At 41.3% G+C, this 15,930-nt stretch overlaps 1 protein-coding gene across 3 annotated transcripts in view; it reads left to right on the plus strand.

The window, feature by feature from the left end:
- The window catches only part of NUDT21 (nudix hydrolase 21), a 78,965-nt gene that overhangs the window by 29,325 nt on the left and 33,710 nt on the right, over nt 1-15,930 (plus strand). Inside the window, exons 2-3 of one of the 3 annotated variants that reach the window (XM_069215839.1) lie at nt 436-486; nt 12,498-12,698. In XM_069215839.1, the coding sequence (XP_069071940.1) occupies nt 455-486; nt 12,498-12,698 (233 nt within the window). In that variant the 5' untranslated portion in view covers nt 436-454. Of the gene's footprint in view, nt 1-435; nt 487-1,929; nt 2,233-12,497; nt 12,699-15,930 lie in introns of those variants that run through there. The other 2 variants (XM_069215836.1, XM_069215837.1) reach the window with 2 other exon arrangements.

The following is a 15,930-nucleotide window of genomic DNA, read 5'->3' on the forward strand; positions in this document are numbered from 1 at the left end:
TGGCCTCTAAGTCTTGTACCTTAGGTTCACAATTGCAAGACATCATGAAAGCAGCTGATTGGTCAGCTGATTCAACATTTAAAACATTCTACTACAAACCTATACTAGATGTGGCTTCCTTTGTGTTACAGCAGCTTTAAACAAGCATAATATGAAGCCTCTGGTCCTGACATAGAACAAAAAAATGTCTAGCTTACGTGTCAAGAATTTTAGATTCTAAGGATATAGAGGCGTGTATTATCCCTCCCATTTATTTATTTGATTATTCATTTAGTTATTCATTTAATAGTATGTATTTTAACATTGTATAATGCAAGTTTAATGATGCATCAATGTAATATTTTATAATGTTTTTCCCTCTCGGAGTTCAGTATTGCGATAATGAACCATATATCAGAATGTGAATATTACCAGGTTCTCTTTTATTATTTTCAGATTCGGAACAGAAGACCAGATGAAAGAATACGTTTTCCATCGTGCTTCAAGGTTCCCAGAACGTTAATCGTGTTATCGCTGTTAAAAATATTCTGATTTCATGTGACCAAACTAAAACAGAGACTTGATCCATTTCAAGCCGTTAGGCAAAGAAAGAGGAGGAATATGGCGCCGGTTCAAGTAGTTGTAGGGCTAGTCCCATCATCGGCGCACTGAACATGACGTAGTGACTATGAGAAATGTCTTTATTAAAAAAAAAAATCTGATTGGCTAGTTCGATTTTATACTTTTAATAAACAGCAAAGAAGGAAAGCATAATACTCGCCTCTGTGTCCTTAATAGAATCTAAAATACTTGACGCGTAAACTAGAAAAAATTGTAGTGCATGGGAAAAATAAAAAGAGTTCCTGAAAAGCAAGCAGGCGTGGAAGAGTAGAAGTAGCCAATCAGAGTGGTGATAAAGTGATTATGCGCTACAGAAGATAAAAACACATGCTGGATAGGCTAAGACAACCCAGCGAATAAAAAGCAAACAAATGTGAATGACAAAATACAAAGCAAATGGGAAGCATGGGGTGGCATGCATTCCAAGGTAAGCTTTCAGCTTATCACCAATATGTCTTTGCAATCAGATAGTTCCCTTAGGCTGCAACCTAAAAAAGGCTAAAAAAAAATGTAAAGAAAGTATTTTTCTGCTACAATAGCTGGGAAGATAATGATCCTAGCATAGCAGCACATCTTTCGTTGAGGCCACTTTTTGGAGAAAAAAAAAGACACTTTCTTGCACAGCACGTTTTTAAATTCATCCCACAAAAAAACGAAACTTTAGCTGTAATTTGGAAGAAATTCTCATTTCTCTCCAAAGGAGTGTACAAATCCAGAATAACTTTAGGGTCCCCATTCTATTGAAAAAAGATACGCAAACTTGGTGTGGATACTTTTTGCAGAAAAAATAGATTTTACTAGCTTTACGCTCGAACTACCCCTAACATCCAAAGAAGGCGTGAGGAGGTGGGAGGGCGCGGTAGCTGAGACCCTGCAGTCAAGGTGTTAACTTTTCTTCTCGTATCCAGGAAGTAATAGTCTTTCTTTCTTGTTCCGCCTTTTAAGCCCCCAAACAAGGATAGCAAGGCCGCCGTTCCGTCTTTTCATTTGAAAAAGTAGCTGAGTTGTATAGATTGATTTGAATTTGTTTCGAGTTCAATGAAAAAAAGTCAAAAGAAAGATAGAGCTCTTTGCACTCAGGGCGGGTTTATACGCGCAACTGCTAAATATTAATTTCCATTTATAGCCACTGGAACTTTTAATGTTTCAATACATTTGTATTTTTGAATAAGTCCTTTCAGTAATTCAATATATGCTTAATATATAGCTTAAAATACGTTTAAATAGCGCGTCACGTTTTTTCCAAGATACCAGTGGTGGTGCAAGATGGACGAAGCATTCGACTTTCCCCAACAGTTTTGTTCTTTCTTCTATGTCTATGATCCGATCGGCGCGACACCGACTCTGCTTGGGTTCACTTCCGGTGTGGCCTTGCCTCCTGTTCCTGGCCGTTCTTTGATCTTGCTGGTTTCTATGAATGGTGCGGTGGTCGGGGGCCTGAGGCGGCAACAGCGCTTGGTGTAGGCCGCCGCCGTGCGCGATTCCCCCGGATTCGACCACTGTTTTGGTACGGAGCATGGCGGTGCCGCCACCCAACCGCTCGCAGACCGGCTGGCCCCGCCGTGGAGGGAACCAGTTCGGTAATAACTACATACAGCAGAAGCCGCTAACCCTGGAGCGGACTATAAATCTGTGAGTACATGAGACAAATGAGCTAGGGAATGTTTACGCCTATAATGAGTCCATTTGTGCTGCGAAATCGAAAATAACCATGGGGAAAATACATTGCACTGTACACTGGTAAATTCAAACATCAAGTGGTAGACTCACTGAAGTGCAGATAGTAGGGTGGGCGAACACCGAATCCCAGGGCAGTTGGAATGACAACTGGTATATTATGATAAATGAAAGAATAATTTGTCAGTAAATGCAGTGCTGACCACCTGGTGGTCCCCCACATCCTGATATTTGATGGGTGGCAGATAGTTCACTTGAAAACATTTTTGGTTGGGATGCACTCCTTACAGTAATACATACAGCATAGTTTAAAGAGTGTGTTTATACTTCACAAATAAAAGAAGCATTGGCAAAGCTAATAGGTTTCGCCTTTTAGATCTGTTGCCTTTCCCAATACAGATCGCAGAGCAAAATGTTTTTGCCGATGGTGTATATAATTGGCAAATAATATGAAGGATAAATAAAAAGGTACTTTGAGTCCTCGGTTGCCAGTTTCATCCTTCTGTAGGCTAGCATACGTCACCGTGCAAGCACAGATTTAGTTATTTACTGACCCAAGACGGCGAGCGCTTATTGGGTCAGCAAATAAAACATGTATCTTTTGTGCAAAAGTGGGCAACTGAGAATTGTTACGGGACTGTTTGTGCGGAAAAAGCAGCACATGTGGGGGAGCACAACACGGGTTGAAGAGAAAAAGGACATGATGCCGCGAACATCACGGAGTGGGGAGGAGAAGCACACGAGAGGGCAAGCAACATACCAGACATAAAACAATATGTGGGTGGGGAAGAACTGAACAGGCAAAAAGCAACTCATAACGCTGGGGGGCAGATTTTTTGTGAGGGAGAGTAGCACTGGGGGAAAGAGAGCTGGAAAAAGTGCTCTTTCGTGTTTCCTAAAAGTGAGCTGTGGAAGGTTATAAGTCAGTCAAGTGAATGGTAAACATAATGTCATCCAGGGGAGGGACAAACTACAGTAAGAGGAAGACAAGCCATGAAATAAGAAGAAAGCTAACCAAACTGACAAAGCCAACCACTGTAAAGCAACGGGCAGATTGGAAGCCTATTCAAAATTCACAGTAGATCTTTTCAAATAATACCGCTTGCACTGTCTGGTAGGTGGGACCAGAAAAATATTGCCACTTTTTTGCCTTAAGAAAAATCTTATTACACTTACCCACCGAGCACCCTGCAGCTATCTACAAAGAAATATGCTGCAAATAATGTTAGATTTGTAGCAAGGGCGGTAAAATCCCAATTTACACCAGTGTGTGCTATTCTGTGAGGCAAAAACACAGGCATTTAATACATTCATGTGGTTCTGGGGGCCACAGTGAAAAAATAAATAAATACAAATGTATTCATTATAAATGGAGAGAATAAGCAGCCTAACTAAGCACTTTCAGTTTGAGCACTTTACATTCAGCTGCACTGAAAGCGATAACTACTTTGGAGCACATGTATAAAGTTAGGATTAGCAGAATATAATTTTCAGATGCCATGGGACTAAATGCATAAGGGCAGTTAGACGCTATAGAAATGCAATTAAAATACCAAACTATGTGCCTATGCACCATACATAGAAAACTGAACAGAGGTCCTCCAGACAGCTTTCTGAGCAACACATGGTGAGCGGCTGATATGAGAGCGTGCCAGGCAACCCTTCTTTCTGTGGAGTCAGCAAAGCATCCAGAGAGAAGTGGCGGGTTTTGAATTGCACAGGTAGATCAGGTGAGGTAACTCTTTGAAAAGTAAGTGAAATAGAAAAGCAAAAAGTGCTGTCAGCAGTACAGAAAACATTTTCAACACCATACATTTGAAGGGTTTTTGTAAATTGCACTATACCACATAATCCAAGTCTGGAAAATATTTTTATTAAGGCTTTATAGTGGAACAGCAGTACTGAAATGTTCAGTCTTTACATGTTGAAATAGTCAACTTGTCTTTGCGACACTAAAGCATCAATCTCATAGTCTGACTTGCACATCTGTGTTGCATATGTTGAAATCTGAACAATATTACAGCATGTAATATGTGACATAATCTTTGTAATGTCCCATGATGCCTCTTAACTTCATAACATAAAGCAACACTGCCATGAGTAGAACTACAGCGAGTACCACTGTGGCACACATGAAGGCCACAAAAGCTGTCTTTCTTGGTTTGCTGGCAGATCTTTGTCTGCCTTTATTTTTCTTCGCACTCCAAGGCACAAATGGTTTCCTCCAGAAGGCTCTTCTGAGAGGAATTTGGTGCTCTGGATGTTGATGTCTCAGGATTCTCCTTTAAGCAGACCACCTCCAAGACAGGACTACCTTCTCTTTGTTTTTCTGATTTAAGTTGCAGGTTCTGTCCACATGCTTTTTAATTCTGTCTGGTAGAGAGCAGTCTAATCGTCAGAAATTTAATAACAAACTTTTGCAATGCAACGAGTCTCGCATTTGTTTGAGTTAGAGCTATTGGAGGTCTAAATTTATAACTGGACTTTTTGTTGCCACATACATTGGTGAACCCTGCCTCATAATTTGGTCTTTTCCTGTCACATAATTCCAGTGGCCCTGCATATAACTAAAACACTTCCAATTACCTTCTTCCTCTATCTAATTATGGAGTTCACCTCCTGTTTAGTAGTTGTGGGTAGTCTTACAGCCAGCAGTGATGAGAGTAGGAATAATTTAGGATGAGGTAGGGCTAAGTAATGTCTCTTGGATAAAGAGGGCAGTTACATTGTGGATGAGTTGTTACTTCCTGCATTTTTTTGTGTTGAACAGTAATTGATTACTGAGAACTCTGGGTGTTGGGGCATGCTGGGACAGGGCATTGCTGAGTTTAGGTAATGTGGGTGGTTAGCAGTGTGAGGATGTTTTTATTGTGAGGAATTGTTGAAATGGGGCCTGATATGGTAATTGGTGGTCCACCTTTGTGTCTCCATAACCTGGTTACTTGATATGAGAGGAGCAGAGCATGATTTAGACAATTCTAATGCACTGCAGCAGTCACTAAAATTGCAAGTTGGTAAGGTATCACACTCATACACATGTAGCAGGACACTAAACACTCGAGGGTACAGGCTTACGTCAGCGAGCGATTACAGCATGTCGATACTAGTGGTCCTGGGGAGTTTTTGTGGGTCTTCCCTCATTTTCTCGATATTTTATCATGGGTTCAAGAAAGAGTTATAGATGCAGTTGATAGCCCACCTGGTCTTTAGTAAGTAAACTTACAAGGGGACACGTATAGGTCGATGAACCTTTTGGTTCGCATGGAGTATCCTAGCTAGGCTAATGGCAGTCACCCTAATGCTTAATACGAAATTCAATAAACATTAGTCATCAACATTTATGAATCAGAAACATAACACCCCATGACCCTCCAGTCATGAATAACCACAAATCATTATACGTTTAAGTAGTTTTTTTCCCTATTAGTTACAATACTAATTCATGAAAAATAATTCAACTTTATTCGAGTCAGCAAATCCGTATTAATTCATTAGAAGGCACCAAAAACATAGTCTAATCAAAACTTGCATCAGAGTACATTCTAAAGCAGTAGCATAGGTCAATAATCTAATCGGGAATTAATAAATCAGCATGAGTAACAGAGTTCAGCAAATCAGTTTGTCAATCATTTGTCTCTGTGTTTAGCATTGTCATAAGGTAGGAACCTCCCCTAACCCAGATTAGCATCAGCATGTGAGACTTCATGCAAAAACAGTTTAGAATATGAATTTGGAAAACATCTAGCTAAGAGAAAAACTATTTTAAACAGCGCAGTTGGTACCTAGAAAGAAAAGGCACCAAAGTTAATTCAGTCACATTGTCATATCTACCTGTCCTCGGTATGGATCAACAACAAGTAATTCTTCGTCCTCTGGTCATCAATCGATCAGCAACACATCAGGCTCTAAAGAGCATGAGCCCAATGACAGAATCTCGAATCGCCTTCTATCTCGCATCAATTTCGGAATAAGGCCTTCTCTACGTCTGCACCTAACATCTCTGAAGTTTCCCCTTTTTGTAACCGCATTATATCAGTCGCCCAGACTGTCTCCCAATTTCTAATTGGTAAATGAATCACCAGTTATGACTCTGTCCAATTGTATATTTACTACAAATCTATGAATTTTTCTATTGGATAGTTCTCAGATTGTTGATTGGTTCACTTTTCATCATCCGGCTCGTCAGGTATCGAAAATGTTGCATCTTCTTCTCCAGTCAGTGACTCTATTGTTCGAGTCCTGGGAAAGTACGCTCTGAGCGCTTTACACAGTAGTTGATACATTCTGGTTTCCATTGTCTCCTGTCTGTTGGTTCATGCAAAAGTTTCAGCTAGACAATTTTTATTAACAATAAGCAGTTCATGGTTAGTCTGATTTGTCAGCAACTTTCATTTATCGTTAAAATTCAGCTTCTGCAGGATGCCTGGCAAAACTAGGCCACGACTTTGGCTAAGTTAAGCTCTACAATATAATGCAAAACACAAGTTATATCTCTCAATATGACATACTACTACGTTATTTCTATACATTTTTCTATCTTTCATATATGCTATTCATTTTATTAGTACATTCGTGAATCTTGGTGATCGCTCTCCGAGAGCACATTTTCAAACATGCACGTTATTTTTCTGCGTTAATAATTTTCTACATTTTTCATTATTTAAAATACATAAGCATTCATTAATGACTTATAATTAATACATTTGCGTTAACACAGTCACACTGGGTTTGATGCTTAGGGGACTGCTTTCTGCTGTGTCCACATGCTTTGTACCACCACCCAAGCTTCTCAGCTACTATTATGCTGTGATGGTTCATTCAGCTTCAGCGTGATTCCAAAAGGTAAGGTTGTCTACACTCTTTCTCTTTTCCCAGGCTTGTTTTCATGCTCTGCTTTTTTTTGTCTTTAGATTATACTATTCTTTGTACATGTCCTTCTGTATGTGCTTACAGTGGCCCACATGTCCTTCTGTATCTGTTTACAGTGGCCCACGACTATTCTACTGACAGAGAGCCAGAATAGCTCTTCACCATGTGGAGATTTTTTTTAAAAACAATTTTGTGCCTTTATTAGGCAGCATGAGAGCTAACTTAGCCTGCCTGCTTAAGTAGAGTTGTAGCATTATGTCCAATTTGTCAAACATGTGGGAGCAGAAGTTTGGGGCAATTACATATATATAAAAAAAGGAACCATCCGTTCCAAGGTTTCTCCAGCAGTATTGAGGACTGCAAGGTGTTGCTCCGTCTGGTGTTAGTGAATATCAGTAGGTATGGTGCAGAGCAGTAGAGATCAGTTTCGTGTTGGTGTCTCTAGTGCTTTTATGCCATTTGTCAAGGCTGTCTCCCTACTCTTCATCCATAAACTGCAAATCGAAGTATTTCTCCCATTTCTCTCCCAGGGATGTCATCAGGTACGTGTTGTCCTTTTTGATGATAGTATAGGTCCACAATATATTGCCTATCTGTAGTCCAAATGATCTGATGTATCTGTCTACTGGCAATTGATTTGTTCAGCGGTCTTCGTGGAAAAACTCCATATCCCCAAAGTATTGCCTCAACTGGAAGTACCTCCAGAAATGCTTGCGCAAGTAATATTTATTTTTTGGATTGACAAAATATTTGATAGACTCATTTTTCAGGCACTGTTTGATCCTTTGTAGGATAGTTGTATTTCATTTCCGGTATAGTGTTCAACTAACTGAAATTCATAATTCATCCTGGCTTTAGCACTGTCTGTGTTGGAAGTATATGGAATCTGGACTGTACTGGCTTCAACACTTTCCAGGAATGCTCGAGAAACAGGTTAGAGGGTGGGGAAAACATTTTTTTACCTAGTCTAGTGTGTGTTTAGTGGTTTCAGGAGAAAGCTTTTTTAATCTACTAACATGTTTTTTCAATCCCTTTAATGTTCTATTCAGTACGTTTTTCTACAGACATACAGTGAGCCAGGCTTCCAATGTTAAGAAATATCCCCCATGCAGTAGTAGTAAGCAGTGAAATCAGTAGTTGCTTGTGGAGTGATGAAGAATTTTGTGCAAAGAAATTCTGCTCATGTGTTGAAGGGGTGGATCACACAATCTCTTAAAATCATCTTCAAAACAGTGCCTGCAGCTTGTTGGTGTTAACTTTCACTAGTGATTTTAGGTCTCTGAAGATCCAAACAGCTGTACCTGAGAGAATCTACTCATTTTACTACCAGTTCGTCGAGATTCCTGCCTTTAGTAAGTCAGTGGCAGCAGTTGAGTCTTATTTATCTTCCAATCTGTTAGCGATCTAAGCTTGCTAGTGGTATCTAAGGTTCTAGGGAGATTCATATTTTGGTTGGTTAAAGTGGAAAGGATGTCATCTGCATATTGCAATATTGGATAGCTGGATGTTTCATGGTTCTAGTATGAGGACAATATTCTAACTAAAAGTGTTCTGTTGTGGCAGTGGTTGGTGATCAGAACTGAGAGTACATTACTAGCCAAATTTTAATGTTGCTTCGAGCAACTGCATAATCGTAACGATTTGTTCAGGAAACAATCAAATCTGTCCTGGGCTTCAAATGTAGCTTGGAATAAATGTTCCTCTTGCCAATGTATTAACGAGACTTGCGAATGAGTGCAAAAAGAAATAAAGTTGTTATAGGCGTGATAGTGATCTCACCAGTTACAGGTTTTGTTATGGGATAGATGTCAGCTGTAATAAATGCAGATTCAACCACTCTTTTGAGAGGATGCACTGTATCCAGAGAAAAGCATAGTGAGCAGTTTTTTGGGTGGTCGCAGTAGAGTTGATCAGGATTTACATAAGTTAGCTGTGAATCCTTCTGGAGGGGTGAAATTGCTAGGACTTTGCATGCCAACTCTCGAGTTCTTGTGAGTATATGGCAACTGGTGATGAAACTGGGACAAACTTGATTTTTGTCAGGTAAAACTAGTCATGAATATTTTGTTCCTAGAATGACACTTGGGACCAGTGTGAAAAGGCTTCTTGACTTCTGGGTTACATGGGCCCAGCCCAGTGCTCTCCTTGCCCTCTAGGAACTGCAACAACACTGAGGAACCCACTTCTTTATTCTCCTTGTATATCTAATCTGTATAAATGTGCCACTTTTTTTTTTATTGTTATTATTTTATTGTTACTATATCCGGAGTTGGAAAGGCCAAAACCTTGTTTGCATTTCTGTGGAGCAGATACATGCACTGATGATAAACATCCTGGTAATACAGCTTCCTTTTCTATGGGAGGTTGTAAACTATGCAAATCGGGACATTCTGGACAAGCATTTGAGGGTATGGTTTCAGCTAATCCTGCTTTGTAGGTTAGCTTTTACCTAAATCCGATATGCTCACACTACTTTCCAGGTTGCTAGATGGCACTCAGCACAAAACAAAGCGGTGCTCTGGTGCAGTGGCAGGTAGAAGCTAGCTGGCAAGGGTTAGGTGTATGTTCTGTATGTCTGCCAGCTCACCAGATATTTATGGAGTCATTCAGGAAGCCGTTCGATGACAGCTGCTTGCATGTTGTCACCTCTAGAGGATGACAATGACAAATTGAAAGGGTATCAGCATATAACGTAGGTACTGCGACCCCCCCAAAAAAAAAATCCTTTGAAGGACATAGTTTACCTAATGCACAGATGCACAACTCCACCCTACACATATACAAATGCACACACCTGCTTTCATGAGTTTGGTCATGAGAAATAGCAGCCAAGAAAAGTGCAACATATATCTGCTGCCCCACTGAGCAGCATACATAATTGCCCATTCTACAACGTGAACAGATAGATCTGGTCATTCGGCCCGACATTATCCATGGTATATCAGCTCATTCTGAGGTCTACCCTGTCTCCTTTACTACTGTTCCAAGTTTCTCATGCATTTAAATCGTCCAGGCATTGCAGGTTTACAACAGGTTAGATCGCTTCACTAGTTAAGGTTTTTTTTTTTTTTTTTTACCTTAAGCACCATCTTCAAGAGCCAGTTCTTCAGCGTGGCAGACAGCTTTTTACCCCCAATCTGTGTCCCTTCGTGCCACTGCCAATCCAACATTACATCAGATGTGCTGCAGTTGGGTGGTTCCCTGGTCTCCCATAACCCAAAAGCATAATCCTTGGGCAGGTGTCTAATTCCGTCCCCTGTGTTGCTGTCCGTTGATCTCCTGCTTGTGTCCAAAACACCTGCAAGTTAAAGCACTGCTACACTAGCTGGTAAAATGTACCTACAACCCAGTGTCCAGAAAGACGGAAATCATCTTCCAGGCCAAATTTTCACATTTCTGATCTAGCTTTCATTTTTATAACTCTGTTTTTATTGATTTTAATAAACAGAACCATCAAAAGCAGTACAGTGCAGTGCAGTGCGCATCAATACAAGGATGACGTACTCTTTTTCTGTTATACCTATTGGTCAGCTTCCTGTAAGATAAGGCAGACGCATGCGTAAGAATCTATGATACCCACTACAGTGAGCAGTACATTCCCCCTGTACTCCCAGGAAGGATCCACCTGAGACCAAATCGTACACATCTTAGAAATTACGTAAACACGATCTAACCACAGTTGGTCGTTCCTTTAACACATATATCATACCATCAGTCATCCTCATCCGTGCTCCCTTCTGGACATGACTCATCCACACCGGAGAAGCGCTCCAGTAGCGTCCCCCACGCAATCACATCTGTGAGTGCCCCTTCCCCTCTCCACGTCATGCGCAGATGTTGTTCTTCAGCAGCCCCCCATTCCATCAACCCTCGAATCCATCAGGAGATGGCCGGGCACCGGGACCTCATCCACCCAATGGCCACCCTACGTTTGGCCAACACTAAGGCCAGTGTTGAGTGAGTTTGTATGGGATATTCCTATCCCACATTTACGATCTAGTTTAATGTCTTTGAAGAAGTTTTGTGCTAGCGTAAGGCCAGATCACATGACCACCTCCCTCAGACACCAGGCCCTCTTCAGTCCCTGCCGTATGTGTCCCACATCTTTTTTCCCATATATATCTTAAGTGATCCACTGTTATAGATGGGCTATTCACTAGTGACCTGTAAATTAATGAGAACACTTTTTTCAGATTGCTTTAATGCTTACCGTTCCAATTGTGAGCTGTCCTGAATCTCATTACTTGGCAGTAAATACCAATGTAGAGCATGTCTGAATTGTATATATCTAAACGTCACTTTATGACAGTGCATAAACTTCACATAATTGATACCCCCCTCTTATCTTGTTTTAATATCAATCTTGCCAGCAGTTCTTCCATTGACTTGATCCGATTTGAGGTTGTATCCGGCAGGATTAAACAAAAACTGGGATAGTCAGTCAGCTGGTGAAATATTAATTTTATTATGGGAAACCTCTTTAGAGCAGCAGGGTTAAGGGGGGTGGGCACTGGTAGAGCTGATGTGGTGGCTGGGGCTCCCTTAGGCTTCTGTCTGTACAGAACCACCTGCTGGATATTCCAGTGACACTCGAGACTGTTCTCTATATCTGAGGTGAATCTCTTCTCACTCATTCAGCGTTCTCTTTAACAGTTTTACGTGGTTAGGGACAGAATACAAAGATCAGTTTTTGTTTTTTGGTTCATTTTTAATCATGTGTTTGAAACTTCGCATTAAGGGAAAATAAAAAAGGCGTAATGGTCTCTGGTTAAAAAAAAAAAAAAAGTAACGCAAACGATATTAACTGAATATATGAAATGCTGTTCAGTATAGGTAATAGTAATTTAATATATACCAACAATACTTTAAAAAAGGCTGATCTGTGTGTTCAGGGATCCTAGCGAAGAGTGAATAAATGAACTGCAAAACAGCCGATCTACGATCAGCACAGCATTGCTCTGCCAAGGGACATAAAGGCGTGGTACTGTCTTTACTGCTTGAAAGGCCCGAATGCCTGTCTGCTCTTTTCCTTTGGTTCTAAAAAAAAAAAGAGTTGAAAATATATCAAGGTTACTGCCTCTGAATGGTCAGTTATAAGGTAAAATTTACTGTGTAAAAAGTGCTAAAATGTGCTCATACATACATATAAACGTAGAGGTGTTATCTCTTGTAAAGTACTCGGTTGGCATGCAGGTAGGCAATTATGATGTCCATTAATTTCACTGGAGAATCACATAAAGGAGAATTAGGATTATAAACCAATAACTTTCCTTTTGGATTGGTCTCTACATGCAGAATATGAGTAACATTGTTAAGTTGTGAATAGAAATATAAATAGTTTTTTGTTGCAGATATCCACTTACAAACTATACATTTGGAACAAAAGAACCACTGTATGAGAAGGACAGCTCTGTGGCAGCCCGATTCCAGCGCATGCGGGAAGAATTTGATAAGATGGGCATGCGACGCACAGTAGAGGGAGTTCTGATAGTACACGAACATAGATTACCACATGTCTTACTCCTGCAGCTGGGCACCACTTTCTTCAAACTGTAAGTTTTTTTAAAATATTTTTTTTTGTTATATATATATCCAAATCATGATGATTTCCTTGATCACAGTAATGCCTCATCTCAGTGAGTCATATGTGAAGTATTGTTCAGTATGGTATGTTTCTTTTCATTCTGAAGCAATGTTTTCAGATTCCAGTCAGACACCAAAGTGCCCCAGTGAACTAGTCCACATACTGCAGAGTGCTGTGTGCAACTACTAGGTCACATGTTGGAACAATGACTGGCCAGGCACCATAATCGTATAGAGATATGGAGGTTGAATAAACAAATGCCTTGGAGAATTCATACAATCTCTTAATAGTAAAAGCTTATCACTATTTTTGGTTACTTTTGATTCTTCATAACGAAAAATACTTTTTTGAGGTACAATAGCAGAGGTGTAAAATAAAGAAAATAAGACCTGAGAGTTTGTTAGTTGATTTAGTTTTTGAAAGAGGGTCTTGTTCATCAAAAATAACAAAACACTGGTTTACTCGCATGGACTGGATTGTTTTCTTCTTTTTCCTGGGTGTAAGAGGAGGATATTGTTTTTTAGGGTCGAGCCTGCGTTGCTCGCGCATGCGTATCGCAGCAAGACTCTTTTGTATTTAGAAAAGGGCTCGGAGCCCTGTCAACTTCACATCAGTGTTTTTTATTGGTCCGTGGACTTGCCTAATAAAATCTGCTTGCTTTCATTAGTGGAAGGCAGGCATAACTCATTACTTTTCCGGTGGCTAGCCCTCCTCGAGCGCAGCGACCAAGTACAGAAAACATGCGAGGCTCGCTGTTTTCCATCGGGCTCGTGGACTTCTTTTTCTCTAATTTACGAGCGCGATCTCGCTTGGCAGAAGTCGAGCGCTTTTCGGGTTATGTACATAAATGCACTTTTGCCCGATTGGTGAAAAGTCGGGTTAGGAGTTTAAAACGCGATCAGCTCTAACATGAGCAAACGCGAGACCCGTTGCATTGCAAATGCTTGTCTTATGGGTGGCTACCACATCAGCCTCCACCTCGTCATGCCATGAATTAAACTGGTTCACAGCGTTGAATATCAACTTAACGTCTAACATTTTTCAGTTGTTTTTACCCTTACCTGAGCTTTCTGACCTCAACCATGCCTAAACACTAAGACCACATACCTCTCACTTGCTTTTATTATCCACCCCCTGCCAAGGGCAGCATGCTTTATTATTATTTTTTTTTAGATTGAAGCCTACCAGGCAGCACAGTTGTCTGGTTGCAGAAAGACTTTGTGGGCATTCTGAAAGCTTCCCTGCCCATTGCTTGCCATTGGCTTTGTAGTTTATAAACTCACATTTTCTGGCTTTATTTGTTTTAGGCTGTCAAGCGTGTCCTCCTCTCTCAGGTTGGAGCAATGCTTGTTCTTCATCGCTTCTTGTATTCTTACACAAGTCCTCCTTTCTGTAAATAGGCCCTTAATGTCTGTTCTAATCTTGTCACATTTGCCGTGCATTCAGAGACAGGTCAAATGTGTGGCTCAGTCTTCTGAGGGAGCTTGGTGTTTACTTTCCTTTTTCTGACTTCAAATTGAGAAGATCTATGTGACAATCTTGCCGGGTACTGGGAAAGAAAAGTGTTTTTTTCCCCCCAGCACACAGTAAAATTTAAATGTCTAATTGAACTGTGCATGTATTACAGAATAATCCAGAAGTGTGGTGAAAACAAATATTTTAATACAATCAAACAATCATTACAATAGGTAATGCCATCTCCACATTATTGTTTTGTGCTCTGTATAGATTTATCAGTATAACTGTATGTGCAAAGGTAGTGATAATTTTAATTGATAATGTGTAGTCTGTCATGGCAGTGCGTTTCACACCATGGATGCTCCATGATGCGACACCCTGCTCCACGATGCAACACTCTATACCACTTTGCACCAGGCAACACTCAATTCCAATCTACCACACTATTCCTCTTCCCACTCCCCCCTCGCCTCTGGTGTATAACATGGCAAAAACACATTGGAAAAACCAATAACTCTTACGTTGAGGTCTTAACTCCAGTGTATTAAAAAAGTCATAGATGGAATGCCTGAATTAATCTCAGTCACTGGTAATTACTCAGGCGCACACCCCAGTCCATCGTTATTTTACACACCACGCTACCTCAGTTTGGCCCAGCCATATGTAAATTAGTCTTTACCATGCTCCATTGGGAGCAGTCCAGTCCGAACTGCCAAGCCAGGTCTTCCCTGAACCATATCACAAGCAACTGAGGACCTGTCGGGGTCCTGGGGTGGCAGCTTGGTCGCAGAAAAGACACCAAATGAGGGCGCTGCAACGTTCGCAGCCCAGGCAGCGCCAATCTGCCACAGATGCGCAGGTGGTGGTGAGAGGATGGAACCTTGGATTGGGAGAGGAAGTAAAGGGAAGAGGATGGGGCACTTGTGGAGGCAGTTAACTCACTGACATCAACAGACAGTGGATCAAAAGTGGTGGAAGACACTCCAGACTTAGCTATTAAATGACCTTCCCCCTTTGTATAGCCTGTGATTGGTCGCTTATGCACTACCGGCTGTGTTTGGCTCGGCCTGGCTTACTGGGTGAAGGCCCCGATAGGACCTCATGCCTCGCTGTGTTCCCAGGGGGTGAGAGGAGTGAGCCAACATGGATATCGCCAAAACTGCCTGAGGTGCCACACTGGTGAATGTATTGTGGGGATGTTAGTTCCTTGAACTGAGTGTGGGGCATTCGGGGGCAGAAAAGGATTCGCAGGCTGGGGTATTCCCGCCCCCACCATAACCCCCTTCCCCCTCCAATCTCCCCCACCACCACTACCAAACCCCCCCAACCCCTGGCCTGAAAGTCTTTCTCTGTTTTGTCTCTCTTCCTATTAGGTTTCAGGAAGGGGTGGGTGTCTTTTTCTTGATTATTCTGATCTGCAGTAGTTGAGACACTAGTTGGGTGTCTGGGGGCTCGCTAGTGGGCAACAGACCTCTCTTGCCTGACATATACCTGTGCTTGGGGGCAGCAGGGGCTGTGGGGTTGAGGGGTGAATGGTGTGCGAAGTTGGATTATCATTTGTTGGAGTTTAGTTCATTTACGAGACCGGGTACATAAGAATACACCACACCTTCTGGGATGGTAGATGGGGCTGTTGGCACAGTACAGCTGCACTGTATGACACAGACTAGGATGGCAGATGCCCCACGTCATACTGTAATGTCCTGAAATGTCATTGGGCATGGCGGTAAGATAAGGTGGGG

Source organism: Pleurodeles waltl, chromosome 12 (genome assembly GCF_031143425.1).
Source record: "Pleurodeles waltl isolate 20211129_DDA chromosome 12, aPleWal1.hap1.20221129, whole genome shotgun sequence".
In the NCBI taxonomy this organism is placed as follows: domain Eukaryota; kingdom Metazoa; phylum Chordata; class Amphibia; order Caudata; family Salamandridae; genus Pleurodeles; species Pleurodeles waltl.